This window comes from Onychostoma macrolepis, chromosome 21 (genome assembly GCF_012432095.1).
Source record: "Onychostoma macrolepis isolate SWU-2019 chromosome 21, ASM1243209v1, whole genome shotgun sequence".
Classification (NCBI taxonomy): domain Eukaryota; kingdom Metazoa; phylum Chordata; class Actinopteri; order Cypriniformes; family Cyprinidae; genus Onychostoma; species Onychostoma macrolepis.
Genome location: NC_081175.1, coordinates 24,372,209 through 24,388,432, shown reverse-complemented (window position 1 = coordinate 24,388,432; position 16,224 = coordinate 24,372,209). Strand labels below are relative to the sequence as shown.

Below are 16,224 nucleotides of genomic sequence, written 5' to 3'. Positions count from 1 at the left end.
ATCATCTGCGCCGCTAAGTGGTTTTCTATTATCTATCATATAATTGTGTGGGGAATTGGCAAATTGGCGCCCCTGCTTGCTGGGAAGCTGTGTGAGAAGTGGAAAGGGGAGGGGGGCACGGGTGTTGCTCGCGGGACAGTTCACCTCTCCCAAATGGAGCGGACAGGTGGGGGTGGGGGGATCCACTTAGTGGTTAGTTGTTGTTCTCTGGTCTTGTTACATTCTGATTGTACATATTTTTGCCACTTTTATGTATATAGAGTATATTTATTTAAGTGCTGATAACTTATACTGTTTTGTGCAGAATTGTGTTTTTCAAATGTTCTGTTGAAGGATTTGTGCAATTGAGAAATATAAGCTTGTCTTACACTTATATTGTTATAGTAAAACATGGCTGTTTGTGCAAAATTTTGTGTTTTTTTTTCTCGGATGGGGGTCTCAGAGGGGGTATCGCCCGGAGAGTAATTCACCGATTACCGACCTGCAAATGTAACTATTTTATGAGGAGGCGATTTTGAAAGAATTTATACAATATATGAATCAAAATACATACAATTATTACAAAAAAGTAAGCATGCAACCCTAAACAACTGTCAGTGGTTATAGTTAGGAATTTTCTGTAGTAAGATGGAGGAGGTGGAACACAGCCAGAATCTGTAATCAACACAAAAGACCATTAGTGAAAACTCTCATGATACCATCAGACAATAAACGAGTACTGTGTTGATAGCTGTGCTATGTCGCTGCACGACTCAGTGTCATCGCTTCAGTCGAATTAACCTGAGGATCCTATGCCAGAATGCCCAATTATATAGCCAGATGACCCTGTCCATTTCGGTGGATCTGGCAGGCTTCAAGGCTAAAGGCTCGTGCAGCTTTTCTGCATCGCAATTGGCTCATTTTTTCTTAACTGCATGAATCAATGGCCGTGCAGTTTCAGTGCGTTACGAAAAAGGCTTCAGTAATCAGAAAAAAAGGAATTTTTCCCATTGCGTCTACTGATGCAGTACTCGTTCCCATATCTCAGGGAACCGAGGTTATGTTAGTAACCGAGTATGTTCCCTATCGATACTTCATACTGCGTTGCTAGACACGATGGGGAACCAGTACAATCACACCATGCTATGATAGAGGAATGACTGATATGTGAACTTGCCTTAAGCCAATGGACCAAGTATAGCAGAGTAAGCCCTACAGGAGGTAAAGCGGGCTAAACTCGCAGAGGTCAAGCCAGGCCTTGGACAATCGTTCCAAGAAAAACTCTGTACAGCCTAGGCACTTAAGGAGGGCCAAGACGACCTGGATCTAATCGGTGTTGTAGGAAATTTTGGTGATCAGGATCTCAGGACTGATCCTGCCTGGTGGCAGGTGCATGCTCCTCAGAACTGTAGACAGGTCCCATGTAGGGACAGTAAGGGGGCGAGGCGGATTCAGCCTCCTAGACCCCTTCAAAAAGCGAACAACCAAGTTGTTCCTGCCCACCGACTGGCAGCCTACAGGAGTGTGAGAAGCTGCTATAGCTGCTACATAGACCTTGAGAGTGTGGGGAAAAAGAACCTTATCCAACAACTCTTGGAAGAAGGACAATATCAAAGATATGTCGCATGAGGTTGGGTCTTCACTGTGCACCAAGCAGAGAAGACCGACCATTTAAGGGCATAGAGACATCTCATAGATGGGGCTCTAGCCTGTGAAATAGTATTTAAGATGCTCTTGGGAAGGTCTGTAGGCTCCCATCGAGAGGCCAAAGGTACAGAGCCCACATCTCAGGCTGGGGCTACCAGATCATTCTGTTTGCCTGAGAGAGGATGTCCCGTCTCAGGGGAATGGGCCATGGGGCTGCTATGAGCAGCTGAGACAGCTCCGAGAACCAATGCTGGTACCTCCAGAGCGGGGCCACTAGGAGAACCTTGTGTTTGTGCTCCCTGATTCACCTGACTACCTGTGGGATCAGGGCGATCGGGGGAAAAGCGTAAAGGAGAAGGTTGGGCCAGTCGTGGGTCAACACATCCCTGTCCTTCGATAAATATGTTGGGCAATGAGAGTTGTCTTTTGAGGCGAAGAGGTTGACCTCTGCCCTTTCGTAGATCTCCCAAATTCTCTGAACCGTTTGCAGATGGAGCATCCACTCCTCTGAGGGGATATTGCTCCGGGACAGCATGTCTGCTCCCTGGTTCAATATGCCCGGCACATGCGTTGCCCTCAGTGAATGCAAGTTGAGGTGTGCCAATTCCAAGAGGTGTTCTACCAAACCAAAGAGGCACTTCGAAGTGAGCGCACCTTGGCGATTTATATAAGACACCACTGTCATGCTGTCAGAACGGACTAGAACATGGCGTCCCCTTAGGTCTGGCAGGAAGGTCTGAAGGGCTCGACAAACTGTCAGCATTTTCAGGCAGTTGATGTGTAGCCGACCTTCCTCGTCCGACCAAGAGCTGAAAGTTGGTCTGCCTGTGCACAGAGCTCCCCAAACTGAGTTGGATGCATCTGTTGAGACGACCTTCTTTCTGCAGACCATTCCCAGAGCCACGCTTCATTCTAACCAATAAGGGCTCTTCCAAGGGGCCAGGGCTGGCACGCAGGCCTGGTCCACCTTGGTATGTAAGCATCTGTGATGCCAGGCATGGGGCGGAAGGCAGCTGCGAGCTGCTCTATGGCCAGGACGCGCTCTGGGGAGTCGAAAACTGCTCCCAGGAATGAAATCCATTGGCTGGGAGACAGTGAGCTCTTGGCAAAATTGACCCTGAGCCCCACACACTCCAAGTGGCTGAGGAGTAGGGACCTCTGGGATGCTAGCTTGGCCTCTGACTTGGCTAAAATGAGCCAGTCGTCAAGGTAGGGTTAGGTACCAAGGTAGTCTCAGGGGGAAAGAGCCGCATCCATGCACTTCGTGAATGTATGAGGAGCTTGAGACAGTCGAAGGGACTTGCCACTCCCTCGAAGGGAGGACCTGACACTTATGATAAGTGGAAGAGGAACAATGCTTTCTTTCTGAGTATGTTTGTGTTTTTTTTGTCCACTATCACAGCGGTTAGTTGCATGGGTGCTCGAACAGGCCCAATGCTTACAACAAACACATTGTCGGCACTTGGAACTAGTGTTTGGAGGCATAAACAAGGCTCTATGGCGGTTGGTCTGGCTGTAGCAAGACTTAGCCCCTTCTTCTTCCTGTCTGGTAGATCAGGATGAAGCCTGAGGCACAGGATTCAGTGCTATCTTGGGCCGGGGTCTATGACGCTTCGGGAAGAGGTAGCGCTTTGCAGAGCGGGAGCGCTGTCAAGGCTCAGCCTTTGGAGTAGGCTGAGCAGTTGAAGGCAGAGGCTTCGAGGGCTGCTGAGTCGGCGCAAGCCCGGGGTGACTGTATGTACATTAACAAAAATAACTCCAAAGTTAAGTTTAGGTTTAACTATAGTTAGGTTTATAGTCAAATTGAGAAAAATGAAAACAATTTGGGAAGAAATCTGGCATAAGAGAAATAATTCAATTCTATCAACAAGTGTTGTCCATTTTTACCCTGGAAATGCAAAACAAAAACAAACACTATGACAAGAAAAAGCAAACAATGACACATTTTCATGTCTTTATGTCACATACGTAAATATTCACAATGTGAGATGGAAAAAGTATGTGCATCCCTAAATTACTGATTTCTATCCTGCAGACACTGAGATGAGATTAGAGGTGTTTGTCAGAGATGTGCTGCACTAGAACAAAAACACAAATAAATTTTTTTGAGTTTGTTATTCAGAAGAACTACTTTCTGAAACATGCAAGAACACTCGAGGCTTTGTCTGAATGCTTTAAAGCTTCACTGATCTTTTTGTCTTTCTATACCTCAATACAGATGAGAATTGCTTCCTGTAGTGAGATGATCCATAGTAGTACAGCAGAGTGTCCATGAAAACACTTGAGCTTCCTACACACACAGCCAACAGGTAAGCAGTGTATAAAGAATTTTCCTCCCCATTGTGTCATGACCCTTAAGCCAGCTGTTTGAAGTGGCTCAAAGAGAGGGCCCTTGAGGGTCCCGAGGACTATAGATAAGTCCCAGGTTGGTACAGTCTTAGGGCGAGGAGTATTTAACTGCTGAGCACTTCTAAGCAACTTAACAACCAACTCATTTCTGCCAATAGTCTGGCCAGCTTCAAAAGAGTGATTTGCAGCGATAGCTGCCATATAGACCTTGAGCGTGGAAGGGGTGCGCCTCTTGTCCAGCAGCTCTTGTAGAAAGATTAGCACGTGGGACACGTCACATGAAATCAGAACCTGATTACGCGCTGAAGACTAGTCGCTGAAGACTGACCACTTAAGGGCATAGAGGCGCCGTGTGGACTGAGCTCTAACCTCTAAAATGGTATTAGTGTCTCTCGTTGGGAGTCGATCAGACTCCCGTCGAGCGGCCAGACATGAAGGCTCCACAGTTCCGGCTGGGGATGCCAAATCTTGCCCTGCGCTTGCGAGAGAAGATCTCTCCTCAGTGGTATTGACCACGGTGCTGCAGACAGCAACTGGATCATCTCTGGGAACCAACCTTGGTTCCTCCAGAGGGGGGCCACAAGGAGGAGAGAACATTTTGTTTCTCTGATTCGCCTGATAACCTGGGGTAGCAGGGCGATCGGAGGGAATGCATACAGATGTGCGTTGGGCCAGTCGTGGGCCAGAGCATCCCGCTGCTTTGAGAAATAGGTTGGGCAGTGACAGCTGTCTTCGGAGGCGAAGAGGTCGACCTCTGCCTTGCCGAAAATTGCCCAAATCATCTGAACTGTCTGGGGATGTAGTCTCCATTCCCCCAGAGCTACATTGTCTCTTGACAACATATCCGCTCCTTGGTTCAGTCTGCCCGGCACATGAACCGCTCATAATGCTGTGCCCAAAGTAGGAGACATCGAGTCATCCTGTGAAGGGGACGTGACCTGAGGAGTGCGGGGGGTTAGGGACAGTCCAAACGGAAGGACTGTGTATTGATAGGCCATTCCCTTGAACGCGAATCTCAAGAACGGTCTGTGACGGGGCGCTATTTGGATGTGAAAGTAAGCATCTTTCAAATCCACAGACAGGAACCAGTCCTCGGGCTAAATTTGCGCGAGGATCTGCTTCAATGTTAACATTCTGAACGGCCGTCGTATGAAGGCTCGATTCAGAAGTCTGAGATCAAAAATCGGTCTGAGCCCATCGTCTTTTTTGGGAACGAGGAAGTAGCGGCTGTAAAAGCCTGACTCGCTGTCTGCTAAGGGGACCGTTTCCATGGCACCCTTTGCAAGCAGTGTGTGCACTTCGGCTCGGAGAACATGAGATTCGTTGTCCTGCATGAAGGTCTGCACCACGCCTCTGAATGGAGGGTGGCCTGCGAGCGAACTGGAGCGACTAACCTCGTTCTATGGTTTTTAGAACCCAACTCGACACACCTGGGATGGCTTTCCAAGCTGGCAGCCGGGAGGCGAGAGGTTCTATTTTTATCAATGACGTTTGTGAACATCTTCATCGAGGGCAGCTCACCCGTGCAGGGAACTGGCCTTCGTGAGTGTCTTTGTCTTTAGTAATGACTGCTCGCTGCCCGAAGGGGGAGAACAGACATGTACGACAGGCTTTACTGATGACAGTTCGCCGCCCACAGGCGGAGAACTGACATGTGTGAGTGTAGGGAGAGGAAATTTGATCTTTATTGTATGTGGGTCTGCTATCACAGCAGTAGTTTGGGGCACACACTGAATTGACAGGACGTGCTCTGTTAAAACACCTCCACCACTTAGAGGAATTCGAAGGGGTGGGGAATAACTGCGAGCTGTCTTTGAGGGAATTCAGCTTCCTGCTGAAGCCCTGGCTTTTGCGAGAGCTGAGGCTGCGCTGGTTTTGCAGGCTGCTGAGTGGATGCTCCAGCACTACCAGGTTGGTCATGGCCTTGTCCACCGCCTGCGTCGTTGCCTTGGTAGCGCGCAGAGCCAAATCCGTGGCCGTTTGGAGCTCCGAGAATGCGGTGTGATCTCGGCCAGACTCGTCCAAGTCACGGAGAAGTTTGGCCTGAAACACTTGGAGCACGGACATAGTATGCAGGGCTGAACTGGCCTGACCAGCCGCTGCATAGGCTCTGTTGGCGAGAACAGTCTTCAGTCCACGGCTCGTCGGCGGAAGCAGGTGTGCAGCCACCGCCTCCTCGAGAGGGGGGAGCTTGGAATACCCGTTTTCCTCAGCGCCGTCAACAGTGGTGAGAGCTGCTGCAGTAGAGGGGTTCACACACGCCGAGTAAGGAGCTAGCCAGGTTTTAGTGAGCTCCTCGTGGACCTCTGGCATGAACGGAGCAGGTCGCTGTCGTGAGGAAGGCTGACAATGATTCTTGAGGAACCACTCGTCGAGGAGGCCGGGGCTCTTCCGGGGCCGACCATGCCAGGCCTAGTTCCTCCACAGCACGCGTGAGAACACAGATCAGCTCCAAGTCCATGCTGGGCCGCACAGACTGAGATAGAGGGGGAGCTTCGGGCTCTTCGCCGGAACACGCCCACTCGTCAGCATCAGATGCTGTCAAAGACACAGTCTCGTCCTCAGACGCGCCGAGGGAAACCAGGCCACTCACGTCCAATGAGGGCGCACGTCCAATGAAGCACACCGGCGGCGTGAGGCGCTGCAGGGAGAGCGGAGTGTGCGGGCGCTGGGCACCGCTCATACCGGAGAGAGAACCCCCGCAGTTCCGCTGCTTCTTCCTCCGAGGAGACGTGGGAACGGAGCGGGGAGGATCACCTTCTTGAAAAATGCCGATCCGCGAGCGAAGGCAAGCAAGGTTCATGTCCTCGCAGTGAGGACACAAAGCCTCAGCGAGTGCAGCCTCTGCGTGGGCGACATTTGAAACAATGTGCTTGGAAATTTGCTCAGGAATTTGCTCTTTTTTCCTCGTCGGTTGGCCGCAGAGGAAATCGTCCATTGCCGGGGCTGTATTCGACGATGGGAGTAGTGAAGAGCAGCGTAGAGCAGGTAAGCTTCTTTTCTTCGGCTTCTTGCAGAGTCAGCGAAGAGATGGTGTCCTCGAAGAAGGATAATATTCTGATTAAATGGCGCTCTGGGCCGACTTATATAGCAAGTCGGAAAAATGAAATAAACATATACAAATATTCACGGGGTTACACTTATTTGACCATTTTCCCTAAAGCTCCAACATGATTTCATTATATAACGCCTTGATGTGCCCAAAGACCTGCCTTCATACAGTATTCAGTATTTTCCGTTTATTTGGCTGCCTGCACAACTTTGTCATTTTTGTAGTTTATATGATCATCAGTATATTGAAATACATTTTTAATCCAAATTTGTTGTTCATTACTCCATTATCATCTCTTAATGTTGCTCCAGCGCACAGTCGTTGACAGGCTGCATGCGCACATCTTGATAAACCAGTGGTTTTCAAACTTGGTCCTGGGGACCCACAGCTCTGCACATTTTGCATTATGCAGGACATTTAAGGTGAGATCTACATTCGCATCACATGTATCACGGAGTCATAAAATGTGCTCTGTAAACCAATCAATAGAGCCTGCTATGGCCTATCCCAAAGAGGGAACAGAATACCTTCTAATTGAAGCTGATGTCAGTAATATCATTTTGATTTTTAATGCCTTAAAAGTTTAACTGATAATGCAAAATATTTTAATTTATTTTTTAGGTAGCAGCAACTGCAGCTGACATGGAAAGAGATGGATTACCGGATTCACCCGCATCCAAGGTAACGTGCCTTACTTTATGTCTCTATTATACACACTGTTCTTTGCTTTCTATTTCTATTTTTGCCACATCTGTTCCTGTATTCTATTTCACAGTTCTATTCTCACTCCTATATTCCTTCCATTTGTTATTGTCTCTGAACCACCCTCTCTCTCTCCTTATTGGTAACCATAGTCTTCATTATCTTTTAGTTTATAGTATTATAGTATCATTGTCTTTATTAGTTAACATGAACTACCCATGAACCATGCTTTTACAACACTAATTAATCTATGTCCTTCCGTATTTCTTTTACAGGTGAATCCATGACCCCAAGCAAGTGGATGTTGTCAGTCGAAAGGGAAGTTGTCCTTGGCCCATGTTCGGAGGCATTTGTTGAAGGCCTGGCAGCATTGTTTGCGACCTATTGCAACTTAAACCTTGCTTAACAGGATGAAGCTGCATGCACCCTCGAATTTATTCAGAGGTATGTCAGAGTTTAAACTCCTAATGAATATTTATTGTAGACATTCAAATTTCCTTTACTTTTTTAGGTTTACAGGTTTGGATAGCTTATCAGGATTAGATGGTTTTTTTGGGGAAAAGTTTTCAAACAAAAAAATTGCTAACTGCACACTGAATTGAGTACATACAACCAAAGTCCAGCAAAAATATTTAAAAAATCTATTACAAAATATGCAAACAAATTTAAAACTACAAACAATGCAGAACCATATATTTATATATATACATACAGGTACACAGGTGCTGGTCATATAATTAGAATATCATCAAAAAGTTGATTTATTTCACTGATTCCATTTAAAAAGTGAAACTTGTATATTATATTCATTCATTACACACAGACTGATATATTTCAAATGTTTATTTCTTTTGATTTTGATGATTATAACTGACAACTAAGGAAAATCCCAAATTCAGTATCTCAGAAAATTAGAATATTACTTAAGACCAATACAAAGAAAGGATTTTTAGAAATCTTGGCCAACTGAAAAGTATGAACATGTTCAGCACTCAATACTTAGTTGGGGCTCCTTTTGCCTGAATTACTGCAGCAACGCGGCGTGGCATGGAGTCGATCAGTCTGTGGGACTGCTCCGGTGTTATGAGAGCCCAGGTTGCTCTGGTAGTGGCCTTCAGCTCTTCTGCATTGTTGGGTCTGGCATAAATCGCATCTTCCTCTTCACAATACCCCATAGATTTTCTATGGGGTTAAGGTCAGGCGAGTTTGCTGGCCAATTAAGAACAGGGATACCATGGTCCTTAAACCACATACTGGTTGCTTTGGCACTGTGTGCAGGTGCCAAGTCCTGTTGGAAAATGAAATCTGCATCTCCATAAAGTTGGTCAGCAGCAGGAAGCATGAAGTGCTCTAAAACATCCTGGTATACGTTGACCTTGGACCTCAGAAAAAACAGTGGACCAACACCAGCAGATGACATGGCACCCCAAACCATCACTGACTGTGGAAACTTTACACTGGACCTCAAGCAACGTGGATTGTGTGCCTCTCCACTCTTCCTCCAGACTCTGGGACCCTGATTTCCAAAGGAAATGCAAAATTAACTTTCATCAGAGAACATAACTTTGGACCACTCAGCAGCAGTCCAGTCCTTTTTGTCTTTAGCCCAGGCGAGATGCTTCTGACGCTGTCTGTTGTTCAAGAGTGGCTTGACACAAGGAATGCGACAGCTGAAACCCATGTCTTGCATACGTCTGTGCGTAGTGGTTCTTGAAGCACGGACTCCAGCTGCAGTCCACTCTTTGTGAATCTCCCCCACATTTTTGAATGGCTTTTGTTTCACAATCCTCTCCAGGGTGCGGTTATCCCTATTGCTTGTACACTTTTTTTTCTACCACATCTTTTCCTTCCCTTCGCCTCTCTATTAATGTGCTTGGACACAGAGCTCTGTGAACAGCCAGCCTCTTTTGCAATGACCTTTTGTGTCTTGCCCTCCTTGTGCAACGTGTCAATGGTCGTCTTTTGGACAACTGTCAAGTCAGCAGTCTTCCCCATGATTGTGTAGCCTACAGAACTAGACTGAGAGATCATTTAAAGGCCTTTGCAGGTGTTTTGAGTTAATTAGCTGATTAGAGTGTGGCACCAGGTGTCTTCAATATTGAACCTTTTCACAATATTCTAATTTTCTGAGATACTGAATTTGGGATTTTCCTTAGTTGTCAGTTATAATCATCAAAATTAAAAGTAATAAACATTTGAAATGTATCAGTCTGTGTGTAATGAATGAATATAATATACAAGTTTCACTTTTTGAATGGAATTAGTGAAATAAATCAACTTTTTGATGATATTCTAATTATATGACCAGCACCTGTATATACGAGTGGTGTGAAAGTGTTTGCCCCCTTCCTGATTTTTTTATTTTTTTGCATGTTTGTCACACTTTAATGTTTCAGATCATCAAACAAATTTAAATAGTAATCAAAGATAACACAAGTAAACACAACATGCAGTTTTTAAATGAAGTTTTTTTATAATGAAGGGAAAACAAAGAGCTCTGTGTGGGCAAATACTTTTTCACACCACTGTATATATATATGTGTGTATGTGTAATTATTAGAAAAAAAATATGAAAATAACAGGAAAAAAGGGCATATATAACAGAAATAAAAAGTAAATATAATGTAAATAAAAGAAATAATAATTATTATTTTATAAAAAAATATATTTCTCACCTTTGTGGAGCATGTTGCAGCCATCAAAATCAAAATTTATTTTCAAAATACAATTAACTTGCTCAGTAAAACCATTGGAAATATTTTCTTTGGCCCGGACTCTTCAATAAATGAAATGTTAATTAAGGAAAATGTGATTTTCAAAATAACACTTACATTTATTTTATTCTTTGAGTATATGCTGTTTTTTAAAAAAAAATAATTGATGTGTGTTTTTTTTGTTGTTTTTTTTTCACAGAGGAATTGTGGGCATTAACCCGGAAACTGGATCAAAAGTTGCTGGAAAGAGAGACAACAAAATGAAAGGAATGAACCCACATGTATGTACACTGCTACGGAAGTTAATGGACTTTGAATGGCTTGCCATTAAAAAAAAAAAAAAAAGTGTTCCAATGAAATTGAAGTGAGAGACTCTGAACTGATTGTCAAGTGCATTGTTGATGTTCAAGTTAATAATGTACACAATGTTAATGTGTCTTGCCCCTTCATGGATTTGGCAATTTAAAGGTAGGCACAGTTCAGACCCTTTCTTTTGTATTTATTTAAACTTTGAGTTTATGAATGAAGGTCAGTCACACTGTAGAAATGGGGGTTTTTTTTGGTTTGTTTTTTTTCCCCAAGGCTAAAGCCTTTGTTCTAATGTGCAATCTCCATTTTTTTTTTCTCCAAATATGTTTTGGAAAATGGTGCATATGTTAAATTAACATTATTGTACAATAAATTGTTACATTTATGAAAACCTGTTATTTTGAAAGGTTTATTCTTCACATTACACATTAAAATGACAGACTACTGAAAATTGCAGGGAAAAGTAGGTTTACATTATCACAGCAGTGAAAAATCTCAACTATTAATTTAGTGAACTGAATTTCACAACAAATGCATGTATAGCAGTACAAGTTAACAGTTGCTCTAGTAATTTCAGTCACATTCGTAAACATTGCTAATGTAATTTTACAGGAATTGCTGTAAAAAAAACACCATAAATTTACAGCACATATACAGCAGTGCTGTATTTTTACTGTATTTTGTAATTATTGATTTACAGTACTCTTGTAAATTTTAGTCTTACTGGCAACCAAAATTGCCAGTAAGTTACTGTAAATTTTACAGTAAATTTTTTACAGTGTCCTTAAGACCTTTTTATGATTCTGTGGTATCATCTGTGTTATTGTACGCTGTCACTTGCTGAGGAGGGGGATTGTTGGAAAGAGAAAAGAACAAATTAAACAAGCTCATAAAAAAGGCAGGCTCTGTTGTGGGGAGCGTGTTACCCTGCATTGAAAAGACACAAGATTAATTCAACCCCACTGTTTTAGGGGGGGCTTTTTTTACCAGCTGCTATTAGACTGTAAAATCAGTGTAACGTAAGATGATTGCATTATTAGTGTCAATTTGTTTGTAATACTCATAATGCCTTGTGGAACTATAGAGTTGTGAATGTTTTGATATTTTTTATGTATTTATTATTTTGTGTGGTGTGCGCTGCTGTGACATATAAATTTCCCTTCGAAGATTAATAAAGTTTATTATTATTCTTATCCTTAAACCTTCTTCATCGCTGGCAACCGATATGATGTGTTGGCTGTAAGTAAATATTACACTATTCAGTGCACTTTTGTTGACTTTGTTGATCTTTGTTTTATTTTTTAAACTCTTTTGTCTTTACATTTATACATATTGTAAGTACAGTAGATTATAAATGGGAAAGTTACACATAGCATTTCTACAGAATGCATATTACAATAAAAATCACGACTATACAAATGTTACAGACACCTTCATATTTTTTGAAAATTTTTTGGATAAAAATAATATGGCATGTTGCATACATTCTATATGTTATATATGTATATAACAAAGCAAAGACAACATAAAAACAATACATCATTCCAGTTATTTAAAACCAGCAACTGAATACAGTGGAGTGAACCTCTAAAACAGCAATTGTCTGTGCAATACAAACTATGCATTTATGAATTCATCTTTAGTACAAAACAAAAATCACCATCAATTCACACCGTAATGTGAGCCGGGGTGTACTCGCAGCTCAGGTTAGAGGATTTTATTTGACTCTTTGTGTTTTATGGTATGGTTGTGCTTTTTGTCTTCCTCCAACAGATCAGAGAGTGGATCTGCTCTCTGCATTGAGACGAGCCGTAGTAGTACAGCAGAGGGTCCAGAAACGCACTTGCGCTCCCCAAACACACAGCCGGCAAGTAGTATTTCCCCTCCTCACTGCTGCCTCCGGTGGCTAAATGAACACAGTGGTACAACAAGATGCCATTGGTTGGTGCAAAGCACATTACAAACTCACTCAGCACACCGATAGCCATAATCACAGCTCTCCTTCGCTTGTCTGAATATGAGGTTTCCAAGTGATCATTCTTGGTAGTGAGCACATATATGATGGTAGAGTAACTCACTATGGTGATGACCAGAGGCAAGAAGAAGTAGAGGCAGGAGAGGATGATAAACAGGTATGCATACAGCTGTGTGTGATACAGCACAGGTGACGCCCCCACATCCTTTATCTTGAATGTTTGTGTTATGGAGAGAAGCGGCACTGTACCAGCGAGCGCCAGCAGCCAGACCAGCACACACACACATGTGGCTTTCCTTGTGCTCCTCCAGGTCAGAGAGGTGATGGGAAACACCACAGCCAGCAGCCTGTCCACACTCATGCACATCATCAGCAGTATGGAGCAGTACATGTAGCAGTAGTAAGCTGCACTGAGCACACGACACGCCGCCTCACCGAACACCCAATCTGAAGCGTTCAGCTGGTAGTGGATCTTCAGAGGCAGCAGCAGGGTGAAGAGCAGGTCCACACACGCCAGGTGAGACATGTAGATCACAGCTGGTTGTTTCTCTTGAATCCTAGAGGTGAATGTTACCAAGGCCAAAGCGTTCAGAGGCAAACTAATGAGGATGATGATGATGTAGAATGAGGGCAGCAGGCCTTTGAGGAAGTCAACAGACTCTTCTGAGATGTTGTACGTGTCCTGTGTAGTCTTGTTGCAATTCACTGCATCCAGATTGGTGCTGTTACATGCCTGTCTAAGTGGAATAATTTTGTCAATGACGCTGTCAATATCGAAAATGTTTGAATCTGTAAACAAACATGCAATAAATAATAAATAAATAACAACAACTTAAAACTTCTCAACACCACCAGACAAATAAAGGTGAACAGAGGGCTTTTCACACTTGAAATAGTTAGGCCTAACTAAACTAGAAGGATGATAAAGATGTAGAACGAGGGCATGATGCGTGTGACCAGCAGGCCTTTGAGGATGTCAACAGCTTTGTCTGAGATACCAAATGTGTTCAAGACATATGTAGTTTCATTGTATATTTCTACATTCAGATGAGTGATGTTGGCAGTCTTGGCAAAATGTTTTTATTTTTTCACACACAATTACATAAGTAGAATAGTTGTGTGTAACAAAACCTGTAACAATAACAGAAAACCATCAGTGAAAGATCTCGTGAGGCACCTTATATAAAAAGATTTGATGAATGCGTTAAGTGAAATAAACAACAAGGCCAAAGGCTAGACATATGAATAAACACTGCTACATAGAGGATTTATGCATCACAGATTCTGTGTTAAAGTGTAAAATGGAAATTCTGTCTGCATTTACTCATGTAGTAAAAAAACATAAGTCTTTTATTCATCTTTCATCTTTGAATGAAACCTAAGAGTTTTCTGTAACTCCATTAAAGATCCATGCAAATAAAACTAGGAAGATCCAAAAAGCTCATGAAGGCATCGTAAAACTTATCCATGTGAATAGAGTGGTTTAATCCAAGTCTTCTGAAGAGATATGTTCCCTGTAAATGATTAACAATTTTGGTGTTCGTAATTTAGGTGTGGCCTTTCATTGAGGGCACGGAAATTTCTCAGGTTACAGTATGGATTTTTACTGTTTCACAGATTAACCAAAGTCATTTGTGTTTGGAACAACATGACAGGAAAATCACGGTGGGCCTCACCTCTTCCTAACCCTGAACCGAGTTCATCTGATGTCTGCATTGAAGACTTATTGTTATCAATTGGCTCATCAGTCTGTTCAAAGCTTACAGAGCTTTCTGCAACCAAACAGCCCAAAACACCATCAGTGAAAACACACAAGCTACTAAAGGAAATTGAATCTAATTGGACTTGATTAAGATGTTAAGCTATATAATTTCCTGTGAGCACTAATAGCAGCCCACCTCTTAGCAACTGGATCTTTGTTAAAATCATGCAGATTCTTTAACTATTCTAGGGGGAAACAGAAAACAAACTCTTAAGACATGCAGACTCATAGAAATTACTAAGAGTCCAGTGTTCACAGGAAATGACCATATAATGTGGAGGGAATAAATGCAGTAATTGGCCCTAAATGCAATGAAGGCTCTTAATGTAAAACATGTCATAAAAGATCTAAATGGCATAACAGCAACACGTCACATTCATTTGTGGATATCAGTGCATTGTAAATAACTTTTAACATGCATAAAAAGTCAAAATACAATGCAATGCTTGTCAGTGGTGAGCATTCAGAGGGATAGTTTACCCAAAAATGAAAAATCAGAAGATTTTTTAGAATGTTGGTAACCAAACAGTTTTGGATATCATTGATGTCCATTCTATGGACAAAAAAAATGAAAATAAAATAAAAAGCCCTGAAACATTTCTCAAAATGTCTTCTTTTATGTTGAACAAAGTCATACATGTTTGGAACAACATGAGGGTGAGCAAATTATGAAATGCATTTCATTTTTTGGTAAACTATCCTTTAAGTGCAGTTTAACCTTGTTGTTTCAAGACATACAACAACTCACTGTATTTAAATTTCTGTTTAAATTTGTTGTTTACACTTGTTTTTGCAGAACCACACCTATATTAACCTGTGTACATAGAAATCATTACTAAAAATTATTACTATGTTGTTTGTACCATGGTAATATGGTATTTAAAGTTAATTTGGTAATTGGGTTACCATAAAAATACCATAGTGTAGGAAAATGATTGAGTACCATGGTAGCGACTACTTTTTTGCAGCAAGAAGCAATTTAGATTAAAGGCAAATATCTTACTTTAAGCTATCACACGATTTAAGCAATCTGTACAAACCAAGCTTCCTTACACACATAATTTGATACAATCAAGGTTTCAGTCACTCAGACGCATAGTTAAACACCATCGAAAGACTACAATTAAAAGTCAAACTTTTCATGCACAACTGCATTGGTGTACTTACCGTTAAAGGTGGCAGTGCATGCATGCAGAAGTATTAAGGAAAACAAGATAGTTTTGACCCCCATGAGTACTGATCAGGGGTCACTTCCTAACTGAAGATGAATCTCTTTACACTCTCTGAGTGCTCAGTCTCTTCTGTGAGGAGAGGCTTGGATTTATATATGGTGACATCACTGGATCTTCCACCCTCCATTGAGCCCAGATCCATTCCTAATTCATTGCTTCAACCCACAGAGTGAATGAGAAATCGAGCTGTATTTGACAGACATCGCAGCTCCGAATGAGAGACAGACGTATGAAGGCTTATTTAGCCATTTTCCCTAAAGCTATTCCATATATAATGCCTTGACATACCCAAAGACCTGCCTTCATATAGTATTCAGTATTTTCAGTTTATTTGGCTGCCAGGACAACTTTGTCATTTTTGAAGTTTATATTGTATATATTGAAATTAATTTTTAATCCAGATTTGTTGTTTATTACTCCATTATCATTTCTTAATGTTGCTCCAACACACAGTCGTTGCATGCTCCCAAGATGGTGGCGTACATGTGGCAGCCTGTCACAAC

General features: G+C 42.5%; 1 protein-coding gene and 1 long non-coding RNA gene across 2 annotated transcripts; one reads left to right on the top strand and one right to left on the bottom strand.

Annotated features, from left to right (window-relative positions):
* The first annotated feature begins 3,841 nt into the window (after positions 1-3,841).
* Positions 3,842-11,205, top strand: LOC131529520 (uncharacterized). The gene is made up of 4 exons (XR_009268116.1): positions 3,842-3,935; positions 7,649-7,708; positions 8,005-8,173; positions 10,643-11,205. It is a non-coding gene; the product is annotated as an uncharacterized LOC131529520 (long non-coding RNA).
* A 1,283-nt stretch (positions 11,206-12,488) lies between these two features.
* Positions 12,489-15,863, bottom strand: LOC131528377 (proteinase-activated receptor 1-like). Its single transcript, XM_058757468.1, has 3 exons — positions 15,768-15,863; positions 13,678-13,792; positions 12,489-13,366 (listed from the first exon to the last, which is right to left on the bottom strand). The coding sequence occupies exons 1-3, from the start codon at positions 15,861-15,863 to the stop codon at positions 12,489-12,491; spliced, it is 1,089 nt and encodes a 362-aa protein (XP_058613451.1).
* Positions 15,864-16,224: the final 361 nt, after the last annotated feature.